This window comes from Trichoderma reesei (genome assembly GCF_000167675.1).
Source record: "Trichoderma reesei QM6a unplaced genomic scaffold TRIREscaffold_6, whole genome shotgun sequence".
Classification (NCBI taxonomy): Eukaryota; Fungi; Ascomycota; class Sordariomycetes; order Hypocreales; family Hypocreaceae; genus Trichoderma; species Trichoderma reesei.
This window is the reverse complement of record NW_006711153.1, coordinates 1,144,318-1,162,259: the sequence shown is the minus strand read 5'-3', so window position 1 is coordinate 1,162,259 and position 17,942 is coordinate 1,144,318. Positions and strand designations below refer to the sequence as shown.

At 52.7% G+C, this 17,942-nt stretch overlaps 2 protein-coding genes across 2 annotated transcripts; both read left to right on the top strand.

Moving 5' to 3' along the window:
• Positions 1–213: 213 nt before the first annotated feature.
• On the top strand, positions 214–918 carry TRIREDRAFT_106111 (uncharacterized protein; the record flags this gene model as incomplete). The annotated part of the gene is made up of 1 exon (XM_006964278.1): positions 214–918. One exon carries the CDS (start codon positions 214–216, stop codon positions 916–918), a length of 705 nt encoding a protein of 234 aa, XP_006964340.1.
• Positions 919–8,439: 7,521 nt separating this feature from the next.
• On the top strand, positions 8,440–10,184 carry rsr1 (RAS-GTPase RSR1, rap subfamily; the record flags this gene model as incomplete). Its single annotated transcript, XM_006964277.1, has 8 exons — positions 8,440–8,968; positions 9,107–9,141; positions 9,227–9,253; positions 9,331–9,410; positions 9,513–9,535; positions 9,607–9,635; positions 9,693–9,950; positions 10,012–10,184. The coding sequence occupies exons 1-8, from the start codon at positions 8,940–8,942 to the stop codon at positions 10,182–10,184; spliced, it is 654 nt and encodes a 217-aa protein (XP_006964339.1). The 5' UTR covers positions 8,440–8,939.
• Between the last annotated feature and the right edge of the window lie 7,758 nt (positions 10,185–17,942).

Genomic DNA, 17,942 nt, shown 5'->3' with positions numbered 1-17,942 from the left:
TCTCGCCTCCACGACCCCTTCCTTGCCGCCAATATCCATCGCTGAACAAAAGGCCTGCATCACCGGTGGAGTCTTCCTCCAAGGCTCAACCGTTTGCGCTCACTTCTATCTCGCATCCTGCGTGCATCTCGGACCCTTTCCACGTTGCTCGGCTGAATCGAATCCCCTTTTGTCTCGACCGGCCCACGCTTTTACCACGGCTCGGCCCGGGCCATGGACTCATACGATGACGACATCCAACGGCAGCAATACCATCCCTCGCACTCGATTCCCGATGCTGCCTACCCAGACGACTCACCATTCCGGCATCAGCAGCAACAGCAGCAGCATCATTTTCAGGCGCCTTACAGCACTGGCGGGTTCGGCGCGAACACAGTGCATCGTCCCCCAGCCGCAGTGACGCCTCTTTCTTCGCACGCGGGAGGCCCTTCCGGATACCAGCCTCAACATCAACACCAGACTCAGAATCAGGAAGCCTGGCAGCCCTACGACATTCCCAGCAGCCCTCCTCCCCCATATGACCCGAGCCAGGCCCCAGGCGCCTACCAATATCCATCCATTCATGCACCAGCCGTCGCCACTCCCGCAGCTACATATCCAACTGCGCCTGTCGATGGGCATGTCCCGACGGTGGGCATCGAGCTGATGCCCTTGCCTCCTCAACAAACGGCACCCCTAGCACCGATCGTCTCGACGTCCGCATTGACGCACGCCAGCAACATCGCCGAGGACCCTGATAAGCTTGACGCGGCATCCACGGAACGTGTGCGCAGGCAGAGGCGCCTCAAGATTTGCATCATCATCTTGACTGTGGTTTTTATATTCTGCGGTGCGTTGATCATGGGAATAGCCTGGGGGGTGTTCAAACGGTCAATCAAGCACCCCGACGACCCCGACGACCACGATGTTCCAATTTGATGTCCGAAAGCGATTCCAACCTGCTATTGCGACGCACTCAAAGCCACGCCGTGATTCTTGGAAACCCAACGGCTTCGTCCTCTTTGTCTTGAGACGCTATCCATGATCAAGCCTTCTTTCTTTTCTTTTCCCCCTTCTTCTTCTTCTTCTTCTATTCTTTTCTTTTCTTCGAATTCAGGCTGCGATTGGAATACCGGCTGTGGAACTTTTCCGTGCAAGAACTAGAATGGACAGTGATGGGCATGAGGTGTATAAGCGTCCTACCCGCGCGAACAAGGTGTCCTGGCGTCTATCTGGTTCGGTTTAGTGTCAAAGATCTTTTGTTCTTCTTGTCTTCTCTTCAATTTCTTTTCTTTTCTCATGGATAGTCAGGCGTTGGGGTTACACAAAGGATGCAGGCTGGGAGCTGCTACAGGGTTTTCTTCTTGGTGATATGCATACATATATTTTCGGGCAGATGGGAGTCAGCCCCAGCATTGTGGTTGGGCAACAGGGAATGGGCAGCGAACATTACAGACATAGCATGCGAGGCATTATGAATGATTTAGCTCGCCTGAAGATTTGGCCTCACAGTCACCGCATGCTAGAGAGCAATTGCATGGAAGCCCGGCTCATGGTGGCTGCCACTATGCATACCTAGGTAGCATGAGTTGAAAGAAACAGGCATGCAAAAGGAATGCTTCGTCTCCCTATCTGGTGAATCGTCTGTTGATGGGCTACATGTCCCTTGGGCAGAGTCATACCATACCTACACAATGACATCAGCCCCCTATAAGTGCACATGCCAAACCCGCATACGTCTTTGATACGGTGTGTCATGGTGTGTCGTAGCAAGTCGAAGGAAGAGAGAGGGAAAACCTACTACTGTGGCCAAGAACAAAGTGAAAGCCATCATGAAGCAGTGTCTGTCGATAACATAGGTGTGCAGTATCATGTGGAAACGGGGCACTGGTGGAGCGATGGAATCGCTGTCAACGTTCCGGTGGCAGCGACAGGGCCAAGAAGAAATCGGACTGCAAATGAATTCGAGAATTTGAGGAGCCAAACTTTTAACATTCGACCAATCTTTGCCGGTAACCAGCAAGGGATGCTGCTGGGAAGCACGGAGGAACAGCCGGTGATGGCTTCATGAGATGAGTAAGAGCGCAGGCATGGCTGATCACAGCTCCCTTCTCAATGGAGGACCATCTGATGCAACAGTCAAACGCTGCTGGTTGAAGCACCTGCATAGATAATGCAAAGACGCCTGTGTTCAGCTCCCAGGGTGATGCTATTCTGTCGGCGCCGGGGGATAGGGAGCTATACCGAGCTTCTTGAATGCTTTCTGCAACTCGGAGGAAGACGTTACAAAGGGAATTGCCCTGCTATTAGATCAGTGTTGGGTAAGAGCATCAGCCCTCCCTCCATCAGGCGAGGAATTTACAGACGGAGAAGCCAAACAGTGGTCCAGGGGTTTTGCTCAAGTCCGGGATTTCGGACCCGAAGGTGGGTGGGTTCAGGTTGTAGCACTGCTACTGCACCTACATGCAGAGCGGTAGCAGTGGACAGTGGATTATACAAATCGTCCCTCAGCTGCCATCCTCGTCAGTCGTCAAGTATGGGCGGAGCATGCCGTAACAGGCGATTCTCCCGTCGATGGGCCCAAGATCTGGGCCTGGGCTGAGCAAAGCTGATTGTCCAGCTCGGGGATGCTGTCCATGCTTGAGATCTCCAAAAACCCCCCCCTTCGGCCTCGTCCTGTCCCGCTCGCTTCTCCCTCTTCCCCACCTCTGCCTGTCACCAGGTAGGGTTCCCTCGTGTGGATATACTTCTCATCCAATGAGTTGTGCCTGTATCCTAGCCGATGGGCTGAACTCGTGACCGTTTCTCAAATTGCGGAATTCGCTCCCCCAAACATGTCCCGGACTCAACCTCGGTATCCTGCGAGGGGGCTCGCATGGGTACTAGTTGCACTCCGAGACAAAGACAAGGGCGTATGAGCTGCTACCATCACTAGCACGTAGTCCCATGAGGCTCTTCTCTCTGTGATTGAAAGTCAGTTGCGTTGTTCTTGCGCCGAATCCAGAACCCCCGGTGGTTTCTGGCGGATTGAGCAATCCAGAATGCAAGTAGCTAACAACAATGTGCGAAGAATACGGTAAGGGGGGAAGTCAGGGCGGCAAAGGACGTAATAAAAGCAATTAGGGATCGTCATCCACAGGATAAGATGCCCTGAAGCGTCAGTATGAACCTCTGTTTGTGACAATGTGATGACGGGGATGTTTGGCTTGACCACGGCTGAGGTTTGTCCCGCGGAAGCTCGAGAGATATTGCAACGGAAAGCTGGTCACAGAAGGGTGTATCGGGAGGAAAGTGTCCAGGGTGCTGAGTTAGTACTCGTGTGGAAGAAAGAGGAGAGGCAATTTGGGGTTTCAGATCAGGCAGGATGGATCCATCAACACTGATCTTTGAGTTACCGAGGTAGTCAGGCATGGAGTACCCAATGGATCGATCATAGTGTGAAGAGTCTCACTCCGTATGATCGAATCCGACAAGGACGAGAATCTAGCTAACATGACATGTATTTCAAGTTTTACCCAGCCTTTCCAAATTGAACTTGAAACGCGAGATCAAGAAGCAAGTGCAAGTAACGCTGCCAGTAGGTAAGCGAGGTCATAGGAACCGAGGCGAGCCGTATTGCCTGCTTCCTGCCCTGTTGAATTCTCACAATACCCATAGAGATACATTCTACCTAGTAACGACAATGATGACTATTCTCGATCTTGACGGTTCACGATTGATATCCTCTTATCATTGTTCAATTTAGTGTGCTCTTGACGTTGCAAATATGCCCATCCTCGACCAGATGCCTTCAACACTTCTTGTTGTTGTTGATCTTATTCTTCTTCTTCCCTCCTCCCTTCTCCTGGCACCAGTATCATCCAAAAGTCCGTCATCCATGATATATCAATGGCCATATCAGAGACACTACTGATACCAGCTGACAGGTGCCTTACTCGTGCTGATGGTGCGATGTAGTACGAGATAAGGTAGTGTAACGCTACCTTGGCACATCCATCTTTGCGAGTAACGAGCTGACATGTACAAACGAGCACAGACAGGGCCCTGGAGAAAGCTGATCGCAGACTAGCTGGGCCGCCACGCGCAAGAGGCGATGGCACGGGAACGGACCGGCCTCGTTGTGACAGCTTCCTGGTAGAAACTGGACTGGGGAGGGGACGAGATGCCGTATCACAATGCTCCGTACCCCCTACGAGACCCAAGAGGGACCCCGGCTCGGCTGCTTCGACTAAATCAGCCCTGGCACAAGTCTGGTCTTTTTCCCGAGCCACTAATAAAACACACAGACGCAAAGGAGAGGAAGCTGAAAGATATTGTACAAGGAAGCACCGGTACTTGTATCAGCGCAGCTGGACACTGGTGGTGACATCTGGGCACTCGAGCATCATATATCTCAACACGACGGTTACACTCTGCATGTAGCCGAACAAGCAGACGATGCCGCCAGAGATCCTCGTCTGCAGCTCATGTAACTGTCTGCTCTCAGCCCACAGGATGCAGATATTAACGGGTGCGTACATTGTTGGTATCGATTCGTCGTATACTGATTGTACTGGTGGCACGGGATGTTAGCCATGCACCATGGACTGCCGCCACTGCTTCTCTTCTCCTCCCCTGCGGGTGATAGAAATGCTGCTAATTGACAAGTTTACGCGAGTACCCTCCTCCAGAAGATTGAAGTCATGCGGTGCAACGCGAGCTCTCTTTGCCCAGAATGGAGCTGAAGCTGGTATCACTGGCACTGCCTTGCCTCGTGGAGGCAGTACTACCAAGGGCCTCGTAGGTCGACACCCTGTACATGAAGCTGAGCTATGCAACGCCATGGGGTAAGTCGGGTTCATCTGGCTCTTTGTACCGTCTATCTTCCAGCAGGCAAGCCATGTTTCGCTCCCTGCGTGTTATCAATCCCAACTTTGTACGCACCTGATACATCATCTGCCTTCGCCTTGGTTTTCATGTCGCGCTTAGACTGATGCAGCGGTGCTCTATGAAGTTGTCATTGTCTGAGGCGGGCGGTAAGACCGGTGGGAATACCATGATGGTGGTGGTATCGACATGATCAATACCTGCTTGCAGTTTCGAGCGTATTGGTTCATGCCCGCATCGTGAGCCAGAACTCTTGCTCATCAAGGAGGCATTCTCTCTCTCTCTCTCTCTCCCGCTGGTTTTGCTGGGATTGGAGTTCCATGTACTACTGGGAACCCCTGCCCCCTTTTGGGCGCTCCAAATCCCTGGACAGCCGACCCGACAGAGACATCTTAATTTTTTCGAAAGGGGGATCCTCATTTTGCAAACCCTGCCCTGCCCGGTCTGAGAACGCAGCTGTCCAGCAGGACCAGGTCGACATTGGAGGAACAGGAAAAAAAAAGGAAGAAGCGTCGGTAGAGCATTCGTGCCCAATCCTACTCTGTCCGGCGATTTGGCCCTTTCTAGTTTTTTGTCGTTCTCGCATCCCTCTTCTCCTCCCCCTCCGCCACCGCGCAATTTCTACTGCGTCGTCTGAGTGAATTGTTGCTCGCGCGTCTCGCCTCTTCACGTCTCCCTCGCGAGGTCATCCTAGGTGTTTTCGCAGTCTTGGCTGGCTGCATGTATTCTCTCCCCTTCCTCCTCCCTGCCTTGCCTGACCCCCGTCGACCAACAGCATGACCCATGCTAACCAGCCCGTCCGCCGCCGCCGCCGCCGCGGCGCCGCCCTTGTTGCTAGCATTGGATTGGCAAAGGAACAGGCCCTCTCCGAGCTCTTCCGTCATCAAGGGGCGGCGCTGTTGCATTGGCTGTATGACCCCGGCCCAGTCCGCTCGGTACTCGGTCGTACTAAGACAGGCCCAGGACCGGGCTCCATCATGCCCCAGAACTACCTAGTAGTGCTCCGACTGCTCCCTCAGCAAGCCAGGTATCCTACGCTGCTACTGCTGGTACTGATTTTGCCTATACGGGGGCGCAAGAGGACCAGCATAGACGCCGTGGTGACTAGGTATGCTCTCGAGGCTAAATTGCTGGTCCGACAATAAGGGCTTGGATGGGTGCCGTGCATGCTGAGCAGGGTAGACGAACAGCTGAGTAAGGAGCAATGCGTCTACCGCAGTCAAAAGTGATGGCGGCGTCCACGCCTCGTAGCCGTAGCCAGGGCCCGATTCGCCTTGCCTTGCCTTGCCCTGCCCTGCTTTTTGTCCATCTCAACTCAATCATCTCACGCATACAAACAGCAATGTTATCTGGTAAATCGACAAGTTTGGCAGCGTCTCTCGGCATACGTAGCCATGACAAAAGTAGAGCTATGATGGCCATGACTGCTGGTGTCACCTTCGTCCACCATCTCAAAGTCGATAAGCACTCCAAGGTAGGGAGGAGTCCGTAAATGCTGTTGATATCTGTGCATGCCGCACCACACCTTGCACTCTATTCTCCACACTCTCTCGATACTACCTAGGCATTATGTTGAATCATCTACTTTTGCATCCATAACCGGATCATGCTCTGCTCACTCCAAGCCGGTAGAGTAGGATACGATACACGCAGAAGAGATGATTTGGCACCTGATGCCCCCAAGACATCATCAGCTGCGCATCCCGCACTGTCTAATATATGAATCACAAAAAGCAACTAGTAACGCAGCTCTCCCTTCAAATCAGCCTGTAAGCGCTTTTCCTCATCCTTTTCGTTTACCTCCCTCCGATTTGTTGAATGGCTCGCCCTGCTGCAACTCTGTCTCTCTAAGCGTCATCCTGCTGCTTTCAGCTTGCCAGCGGATTAGATCATGACTTGGATGTGCTTTTCTCTTGTGTCATCCCGATTTTCCTTAGGGTGACGTCCCGTCCTCTTCTTGTTGTAAGACGGCTCGTTGCAGGCCTGCGTGCCACTCGCTTGCCATATCTCGTCATCGTTTCGCTGCCCCTCCTCAATATCTCTCGCTCTTCCAGCTTTTGATGATGCCTCCATCTTGACTTGCCTATCGCCTACTGCTAATAAATAGCTACTCCCAGCCTGTTTCGTTTTTGGACTGTGGCTTCACGCTCACTGCCATATCTCCCTACCTACCTCTAATATATACCCACTGGATCATGCCCACTCCATACTTGGGTACTACATAGGTACTCAAGCCCATCTGATCATACCTTAGTACTTCTTGATACCTACCCACCTACAATACCTAAGGCAGTACCTACCTAGGTAGTAGGTAAGGTACCTAGGTAGTGTCTCTTACCTCCTGTAGGCGGTACCTGCCGAGATCTCAGCAGCTGTCTACAAATGCGAACCAAAGCCCCCTGCTCCTTCCCTTCGTGCTCAATTTAGTCCAGCATCCGTTTCGTCAAACTGGCTGCTACTGCTTCTTCTGTTCTCCTCTCCTCATGAGCAATTTCTTCCTCCATCTCCTTTGCTGTAACCTTTGATTGAGAGCATCATTATCATCAGCTGCTTCTTCTTCAACCTCGATTCGAGCATACCTTATTACTACCCAGTGTCCTCCTGGCGCAGCGGCACCAACCATCGCCATCGACCGTTGCTACCTAGGCACTAAGGTAGTATCTACCTCACTGGTATCCTCCGCAAACCGACGCTCTTCTGCATCCTTTCCGGGGATCCCAACCGCATCTTCACCCCGTCGCAACACTATTCTTCTTCTAGCTAATCGCTCTGAAAGCAAAGAGAAGACTCCCGTCATTCAATAACACTATATCCTCGACAGCAGACTCTTATTTGGTATCCTCAGCTCTCTGCCTTTACTTTGATATTACTCGCCTTCTATATCACTTTTTCTTTCTTTTTTCTTCTCTTTTTTTTTTTTTTTTTCGCCCCCGTCCTTGTCTCATATAAGGATACAAGGGGGCCAACTAGGACCAAAAGGAAGAAGAAAGAAAGGCGACGGCAAGGGAGCAAGCCAGAAGCTGAGAAAAAGAAAAGAATCACGCCGACAGATTGGGTGTTGAGATACGAGATACGAGAAACGAGAGGCAATTGGCAAAGAAAAAAGCAACGAAAACAACATCGCGCTCATCAACTTGCGACTCCAACTTTGTCACATTTTACTCCTCTGATTGTCTCGACCCTCCAATCTTTGCTGGGATCAAAAGAGGAAGAGTGAGAAAACAAGGACAAAGGGTACCAAGAGAGGAAAGGCAACAAGAGAAAAAAAAAAAAAAGACCAGACCCCCCTCCCTGCTGAGCCGTTTTTAGTGCTGCAACTCGACATTCCCAGACTAGCAGCCAAATCAGTCCACGGCCGACATCCTCGCAATCCCCGTCGTTTCGTTTTGCAATATAACCGCCATTCACCGCCCCCACGACGGTTCAATTTTTCCGGCTTGTCTCGAGAGTGACATTATCTGATTGATTACTCACCCGCATCGGCTGCAACACGACGCTCTGCTCTGCTCTGCTTCTGCTTCTGCTTTTCTGCTTTCGGTCCTGGTCCTGGTCCTGGTCCTGGTCCAATCTGGCGCTCTGTCTCTTGTCCTGCCTTGTCCTGTCCTACCTATCCTACCTATCCTTTGCCCTCTTCATCAATTTCTCCTCCAGCGGCGCGGCTCTTGCCCACAAAGTGCTCGCTCGCTCGCTCGCTCACTCTCACTCACTCACTCACTCACTCACGCCGAACCCTTCGAGATCTCATCCTCGCTCCGACCGTCCATTGGCTCCAGCCTCTTGAAGATAGGCTCCAAGGACCCCGGGACCAACTTGCAGCGGCTGCGGCTACGCGAGACCAACAAGAGTCCCGAAATTTGTCTCAGTGGCGGCTTCGTGTTTCACACAGCCCATCGCCCCTCGAGTCTTTATACAGCCTGTGCTCCGTCAAATCCGCACCTTGCTGTTGTTACACGGCTTCTCGTTGCTGTAGGGTTCGACTTCATTGTCCTCTGACCTGCAGTGCAGCTTTGAGCCATATACAGCTGGGACAGCAAACCTGCCCACCCCTTCTTACCACCTTACCTTACCGTTGGGTAGCGAGCAAACCACAAGCCATGGCGCCACGAAGTCCCTATTCATCCAGGTAAGCCAACAAAGCGAAGCTGCACGGCAGCTCAATCGGCATCGTCTTTTTGCGTCTCTTCGCCTTCCATCCCGTCATTTATTTCGATGCCGTCTCGCAGCTCTTCCGTCCAACTAACCATCTTGTGCTACTTCTCAGCAGCCGTGAGCTTCACGTCGTCGTTCTCGGTGCAGGTTTGTCGCGCCTCAGAAGCTCCAGTCCTCCCGACACACAACGTGTCCCCCATGTATTGCGTCGCTAACGCTGCTTGTTACTTAGGTGGCGTCGGCAAAAGTTGCCTTACTGGTGAGCTGTCCCCATTGCCCTCCCTACGCTATTCCAGCCACCGGTCTGGATTGATCCATGGCTAACGACGAGAGCAGCCCAGTTTGTTCATAATGAATGGATCGAGAGCTATGATCCTACAATTGAGGACTCGTACCGCACTCAAGTTCAGGTGGATGTAAGTCTACAATGTCCTCCCCCAAGTGATCGGCCCATGCCGACTGCCTATCTCCTCTTGGCAAGTCTCGATTCTAACACCGCTTCTCGGTTGGGTCACTAGGGTCGACAAGTTATTTTGGAGATGTGAGTTTTAGGGGGAAGCTCCCAAGCCCTTGAAGCCTATGCTGGACAGTTCCTAATACCAAAGACGACAGCCTCGATACTGCTGGCACCGAACAGTTCGGTAAGGCTGAAACCATATCTACTTCTTTTGAACCACGTGCAGCTGACGCTCCGGCAGTGGCTATGCGAGACTTGTACATGAAAACCGGCCAAGGCTTCCTGCTCGTTTTCAGTATCACATCGGCCTCGTCGCTGAACGAACTAGAGGGCCTGCGAGAAGAGATTCTCCGCATCAAGGATGATGACAACGTCCCCATGGTCATTGTTGGCAACAAGGCCGATTTGGAAGAGGCAAGAGCCATTCCTCGCGCCAAGGGTTTTGCCATCTCACAGAAATGGGGAGCTCCATACTATGAAGCCAGTGCCAGAACCAGGAGTGAGTTGCTCACCCTCTCGAAACCCGGAGCTGGGCCTTCCCTTGCTGACCCATGGACAAGCAAACGTTGATGAGGTCTTCATTGACCTTTGCCGCCAAATGTTACGCAAAGAAGACGACACGACGGACCCCGACGACGCCTCAAGGATAGACGCGCTCAAGCCCACCAACAACAAGCGCAGACGGCGTTCCAAGTTCCGTGACTCCACCCACCCACGATGCGTGATACTGTAGTCGGGTGGTGGCCTATCCGACAGTTTGTTCGTGCTTGCACGGGGCTACTGCTACTGAGAGCAAGTTGAAAAAGGTTGCCAAAGAAAAGCAACGGGAGAGAAGAACCCATCCTTTCACATGGACTGCTTACCTATATACCCGAATGTTTGATTGTGTTTGCTGTTGAGCACGGCGGGAGATTCGCTCATTATCTTCTTGTTCTTTCCTGTGCTCCCTCTTCCCTTTCTTTTCTCAGGCGAAACAAGGCCCTTGGCACTCAGACGGGATATTGTCTCAGGCCTTACCGCGGTTGCATGGCTAGGCATACGTACACGACCAAAGAGCCTCTAGCAATTCAGACGGGAGGTTCGAGAGAGCTCGAGGGATTGCCAGTCCGAATCCTTTCTATCTTTGCTATGCGGTATTGCAGCAGTAGCCATCGACTGACTCCCTCCAAATCTCTTCACCCTTGGGACCAAACGAATCGAGACGGTTGCTTACCTTTATTTTATTTCCTTTCTTCACATTCCGAGTATCAGCAGAATGGATGACGAATCCTGCGAGGGTGGAGCGACATGGTACGAGACATTGACGGCGTTTAATAGAGATGGACGGAAAAGACTTGGGACGGCTCTTGAAATCATAGAGGCATGCATATCTATGTTGGCGCAGGACGGGCAACAGAAAAGGAGTATGGAGGAGGATGTTGAATTGACTGGTGGCAGCAGTTTTCTTTAATGTCATGCCCGTCCAAAATTGAGCGCTTGAACGAGCCCGAGAGATACACGCAAGAGAAAAGAAGAGGACCAAAATTCCCATTGCACCTTTCTTTGCCCCTAGTGACAGAGACGATATGGATAAGCGTAACGATAATAGGGCCTAACTACACATTTAAGGCGACAACGGTAGAAGAGACGAAGACTGGTGGGGAGATGAGGAGGCAGCAAAAATAAGAGACAGGAAACGACGAGAGTGACGGAGGAGTTTCACTCAATCTCCGAGGGTGCTAGAATCGAGAAAAAAAAGGAAGGGTCTGGCCGGGGATTGAACCCGGGACCTCTCGCAAGCAAGCTGTAGGGTTTACCCTAAGCGAGAATCATACCACTAGACCACCAGACCGAAGATGTTCTTCTTGATGAAAGGGCGTCATCTATTGACTTCTATATCGCTTTTGCCAAAAGGAAAGCGCGCGTACATACTTGGGTAATTTGACTTACACGATCAAGCTGGCGCAGTTCTTTCCGCATCGCTTTGGTGAGTTTGTGAACGCAAATTGCAGTCGAGAGCTAAGCGGATTCGCTCACTAAGAATAGCATGGATTCTTCGTCTTGCTCATCCAACCGAGAAAGGCGCATCGATCCCATATGTCGTAAACGATCGCAAGAGGGGTTCGAACAATTACCTAGGTAGGTAGGCATCCACAGGCCAGAAGACGCATGATGGAGGCTCCTGTTTCCGCGTCTGCCTGCTGCCGAATGGCTCTTAGGCGAGGTGTAGTGCAATTCACGGTTATCGCAGGAAAATCTCTGATTTGCTACAGCCCATACATCGCAGGCATGTCTGCTTGTTGAGCCTGCCACGTATCTAATCCCCGAGGCTGGGAAAGCGGACCGTCTTCGACCAGCTTAGGGAATTGACAAGAAATGGAGCCAAGCACGCGCCTCTGAATACTTATACGAGGTATCAAAAAAACAATACTCTGCGTTGAAGAGCCCAAAGTGTTGACGGTGAAGCAAGGCTAGCGAAGGAGCGTTATCTGGTCTTAGCAGTAAAGCTCATGACTTTGACCGAATTCAATATGAGAGGGTGCGACACTGGCTCTTGACGGGCTGAAGTCGCAGATTTCCAGTCGGCGATGATCGAGTGCAGTGCATTGGTGCAGCGCAGGAGCTTCTTTGCGCTTGGCGGAACTACCAGGCAGTGTCGAGTTTCACACCATCTGGAGGAAACACGAATGCATGGCTAGAGAGACGGAGAACAAGAAGCGTCAAGCAAGCTTGAAGGGCCAAGACCGCGGTAGAACGGTGGTGCCTTTCCAAGGCAAACAAAGAATTGTAAGAGCCGCATGTTGCGGGGTTAAAGGCAACGGAATCCTCAGGAACGCTTTGCAAATGTGCAAGGCGCATGTGATAACATGGCATCATATCCGGAAGCCGTCGACTCAATCGGATTTCAGTGCCGACTCCTCTTCGGCCACATGCTCTGGAGTTGTGCAGTCTGTAGGGTTATAGGCCGAACCGGAGCCAACTATGAGTAGGCTTCTGCACATGCTAGATCTAGCGGATGCCTACCAGCTTGATAGATGACGAGGGTGGAAGAGCTTTCGAGTTCGGGATGCATGGTGGCATGCTAGAAAGCTGACACTCGAACTCACCCAATGCCGGGATTCTTTCCTCGAAACTCAGTCCAGCAGGGCAGCCATGAGTTTGACCGTCAGTCGTTGGCATTGTTCGTATGGAATAGAGGCCATTAGCTTATCTTGTTGCCTCGAAGGAGAGTCAGTATAAGGGTATGCATATGCTGGGCTATGAGTACGGATAGCGAGCAGAAATCTTGACAGCCGAGAAGGGTACTTTCCATCCGCTCCGTACGTGCTGCTGGGGTGGCAGGCTCCGCGATCCCAGAGAAAGCGAGCGAAGGAGCCCAATCCCGTCCTCCTGAGCCCAATCACATGGCGGGACTTCGTCCATGTAGAAGCCGATACCCTTACGGGTTGCATCCCGCCTCCAAGTGTGTGTGGATGCGAGGTGAAGAATTGTGATGGGCATGGGCCGACACACAGTAGCGCGTCGCCTGATTCGGGAGATGGCCAATGAAGATTACCGTGAGGAGGTCCACGCCCAGGAGTGTGCTTGTCCATAGGTATCTATGCAGAGATGTCGGGTGTGACAAAGTACCACCAGTAGCACGATGCCACACCTTCCAAGGGCGGAGGAGGAGGCTTGGGGGCTCTTGCACAAAGCAGCATAAGCAGTGAGCGCACGAAGTACTACCTACAAACCAATATAGGCCTCTCCCTGTTGATGTGGTTGGTAAGGGGCCGACAACAATGTACAATAACCCGGATTTCTCCATGACGGCGGTGCGACAATAATCTGGGTATTTGGAGAGAGACGCTGCATTGTTGACTTTCGAAGTCATCTCCTCGGTTGAAACTGACGGTCTTCGGAGACCAGCCTGCCGGATGCCATGCCGAGCCTGGCTGTACAAGTGAGTGAGTACGACGTCGCGGGTCGATCGCAGTGGTCGGAGGCTTGAGGGATGTCGGAACGACGTGTCTCGAACTGCCATGCAATTGTTAGCGGAATGCCAAGAACAGGCAGCCTCGTGGTGACGGATACAATGACAAGAGCCAACGACATATACAGTCTCGCCGCACTCCCAGACTCTGGCCCAGTAAACACTTGGATAGATTCGATTTGATCGGTGGACGTGGCTGTCGAATGCGAGATGGAGAGCAGATGCAAGAATTGCGAAGGTGGAGGAGACAAGTAACAGATCAGGTACCTTAGGAGGTGATGAGAGAAAAGGCGAGACGGGCAAGAGAAAGTAGGTAGGTAGACAGGTCAGGTACCTGAGTTGTGCTTGCCACGGGCGAGGGCAGGCGTCGCTGTAGCAGAAACCATGAGTCGGGAGGAAGGAGCGCCGCAATGCGGCCTTCTGGGGATCTTGACGCCAAAATGCGGAGCACCATCAGATATCGAACGATAGGCGATGCCTCATTCCGCCGTCATAGAGAATTGTATACTCTCGTCACGTATTGATGCTTAATAAAGTCGATGATAAGGTAGACAAGCTGCTGCTGAGAGCACTTGTCATTCTGTCCGTTGAGGTACCTATGTAGAAGAGGCGAGTTATCTCTTCAAATGCATTGTTCATGCTCTCTCTCCTTACCTAAGGGTAGGTAGCGCCGTAGTAGGTGAGTAGGTACCAATCACTTTATCCATCTGAGCTCGGATCAAGGCGGTTTAGGCAATTCTCAGGGGCAAAACCTCTACGAGTGGGAGACCCAATAGTATCTGAATGTGATAATCTGAACGGCAAATGTCCATCTCAGAGCATCTACCCTGTAGAATTGCCATGTACATCGCCTTGGCGCAAGGGTCGTGCTACCACGCAAGGTAGACGTCCTTGCGAAGGGGAAACGGGGACGACCTGTCATTCTTTCCAGCCCTACGAGCCTCCAGACGAGATCACGAATGCAACTGGGGGCCTCTACACGCGTGGATCGCCGCCGCCGCCGAGTCCCATATCGTTGCCTTGCCTCGATCTAGTCTCCGCTCGTATGAAGTCGACAGTCTACTAGTAGTATGTATCTTGGGTTTGCTTCGCATGGCAAACTACTAGTAGGGATTACTCCGTATTACTGTCGCTCCGTACCTCGTACTCCGTAGTCTGTAGTCTACCGCCAAGCTGCGGAACAAAACGGCTGGCCCCTCGAGATGGTGCTATGCTGTGCTGAGCCTAGTCCCCGTGGGCGCGTCTGTTGCTAGACAGCGGACCACTGCTGCGGCCGTGTGGTCCCCTGGGTTCAGGTACCTGGCGCGATGCGGTACTTCGTATCTGGAGGCCGGGGACGGACCTAGGCGGAAGTCAGCAGGGTCGCAATCAATGGCGGCTCGGTCGTCGCTGTAGGAGATTTTGGTCTGGAATAGATCTGTGTGCGGAAGACTTTCAGTCGGGACATGAGCGAAAGTACGCGAGCTGAGACGACGTCTCAATTATTGCTGGACTATTGCTCATGATGACAGCCCATATAGCAGCCTTTTTTGACCAAGGTAATAGACAGATAATCAACAAGTCCATCATCAAAGCGATTCCTGGTGATGAACAGGGGGAGGCAGTTTGACCCAGGGGGGGGGGCCATTCGCCAGTGGTGTGATCATGGGTCACTGGCGAGCTTTCGTTGCTTTTGTTAGGGCATGATCTCCTCTCCTCGCCCCTCCTTGTCCTCGTTTCGCGGACGGCGTCAAGGCGACCACAGGAGCGTAGAATGCGCGACGGGGCGCGCATCCAATGAAGGGCATCGATTCGGTTCGGTCTGGTCTGGCATCGTCTCCATCGAGGAGAGCAATTTGACATGCATAAGCTGCCTTGCTAGCGTGTGTCGGCGCGGCATGTGGTTGGCTGGCGCGGGCGCCCCATAATCTGCAATCTGCTGTGGAGCCGGCCACTACTGGCAGCTTCGTACTATGTCAGGGAGCGGTACCTCTGGCGCGTCTGGAGCCTCCGAGCCGTGGGCGGTACTCCAGGGTCGACATCGACCCCATGGCAGATAGTGGACCCACCAATTGGGCATTTGCACGTGCTTGCCTGCGCTAAAATCCGTTGGTCATTACAGTAGGTACCCCAGCCAATGGCCGAATCTTGGGTTGAAGAGAGAGGATGTGAGATGAGATGAGATTTCGAGTCGATATCCCTTGACACTTCATCATGATAGTATCAGAAAATCGCTGGCCAGTGCACCCAAATCACTGGCTCGACGAACAAAGCACGATGCGATGCGATGCGATGCAATGTGACATGGCACTGCAGCCATCCGAGTTTCTCCCAAGCTGGGGGGCTGCGTACGATGACCCGCCAAGCTGCTGTGCTTCGTCCCATGCCTCCTCACCACATGTACCTATCTGGCATTCGTCGGAACAATGCTGCCATGGATATCTATTACCTCGGAACAGTGCTTGGTGAAACCTGGGGTCATGCGGAGGACGCAGGTTGAGGAGCCATTTCCACTTGTCAGGGATTCCAGGATGTTAGGTGTACCTACGGCACGGCTATACTAGTAGTGAGGTTCCTATGTACCTAGTATTGCCAGCTTGCCGCGAATGTGTGTTGCACTGCGGGCAACGACAGGGGCAAGTCTCCGTGATGGATGCTGTGAGTTGCATCAAAAGAGAAGAGGATGAGAATGCAAAATTGAAGGATAATCTTTGTGAATTCTCTGGTCTCTAAGATGAACGATGCCGTGTTTGCGTAGGGACTGCGTAGGGGACCGCGAAGGGGACTGCGCTTCTAAGACCAGGCTCTCAATCATGAGAGGATCACTCCGTCTCAGAGGTACCCACGGTTCCAAGGTGATGGGAGTGTTACCGCTCACGCTGCGCTTCATGAAAGGGCATGGCGCTGCGCCGCTGTTGGCGTTCTGGGCACATAGCTCTATACCTACCTAGTAGGTAGTAAGCTGATCAGTCAAGGCAAGGGATGTATTACATGGTAAACCAATCTGAAGGGGTCGTCGCATCGTGGCGTGTGAGCTCGGCGTTCTAGAAGTGCCAGGTGCGACAAGAACTGGTGTGCAGAAGCGGCAGCGGGTTTGATCTAGATGCGAGACATCGGCATCGTTGGCAGTGCGACTCGCCCACGTCTCAGCGGTTGTGCAAGTGCCTATTACTGCAAGGCAATAAGTAGGTAGGTAGGCAGGTAATACTCTGTGCTTCGTACTCCGTGCCATCGCCGGGTGTCTTTCGGACCCCTGTCGACGAGCTGGAGGGGTAGATTGTGACAGCCAGTGCTCCGCACTCCGTTACCCGCAGGTTCTGGGTACTTTGATGATTCAGACACCCAACGCTTCTCGAGGTCCAGACGCACCAACACGAGTCGGCATCGGGGTGCCTCAGTGATGGCCGATTCGCAGTGGATGGGATCATTCTGGGCTCTATCTGACAGACGTGGCACTCTGAGAGTCGTTTCTGCTGCGGCTACTCCACGCTCAACAGGTCTGGTTGGATGGATGGGGCGAGGAAAGTTGATGAGAAAGATGCTGCTTGTTTGGGACTAGCACGCAGACTGCTGCTAGGACTATCTGGTACCGGACACCTATGAGGTACATGCTGTAAGGGCCAATTTCCAACGTGTGCAATCGATCAAGAACACCCCCCACACACACACTCACATTCAATCTTTTGCGGGACTGCCACTTGAAGTCGCCGGATCAAGGGCTGGGCGGCCGGTACCTTGTGTGTACCTGACGGGTTGAGACTGTGGTACTTGAAGCGCTGGGCAGACGACGCTGGCAAGGTGCTTACCTAGGCTAGATGTTTTCCGGACGAGGATTCCCCGGGTTTCGATGCTGGGCGAGGGCGTGCGCTTTCTGGGCGCGTCTGGTTGCGGCGAGAGAGCTTGAAGAAACAGGTAATAAGGCATTCACCTGCTAAACCATAAGATGAGGTACCTTTCAGTGTCGTCTGCTGTACTGAGGTCGGGTACCTTGGGTGCAAGTAGGTACCTAGGTAGTAGTAGTGGCTGAGTCGAGGCAACTCCGAGTCGCTCTTACTACTACATGCAAACGGCGGTCCAAACGGAGTCTGGTAGCCTCAAGGTGACTTCGATTTTAGTCAGCTTTTTGGTCTTTCTGGGATTTCCCTTGCATGTTGTTCACGAAAGGATCGAAAGTTAGGTACATGGAAAGTTAGAGAAGGCGATGAGAACTCGAGAGCAAGTTAAACCTGCATCTGCAAACCTTGGTCGATCGCTGCCTGCTGGCACATCCCTCGCCTATCTATCTTGCTGTACTGTACGATACCTTAGGTATGACATTACCTCTCGAGAGGTACTTTCGCCAAGCCACTGAGCAGGGAAGTCGCGCTAGCACGAAGATGGTGGCGCCCAGCAGCTGGGACTGCCTGCAAGGTACACGCAGGGCCGGGATTCTGTACCGCTGCGACCAGCCATGCTGACGAAAATGGCTGAAGGGACAGGGCCGGTACTCGACAGCGACACACGTGCAGGTAACCACCCCCCCAGGCCGCCGGGAACTGCTGCGCGACTCCCCCGATTGGC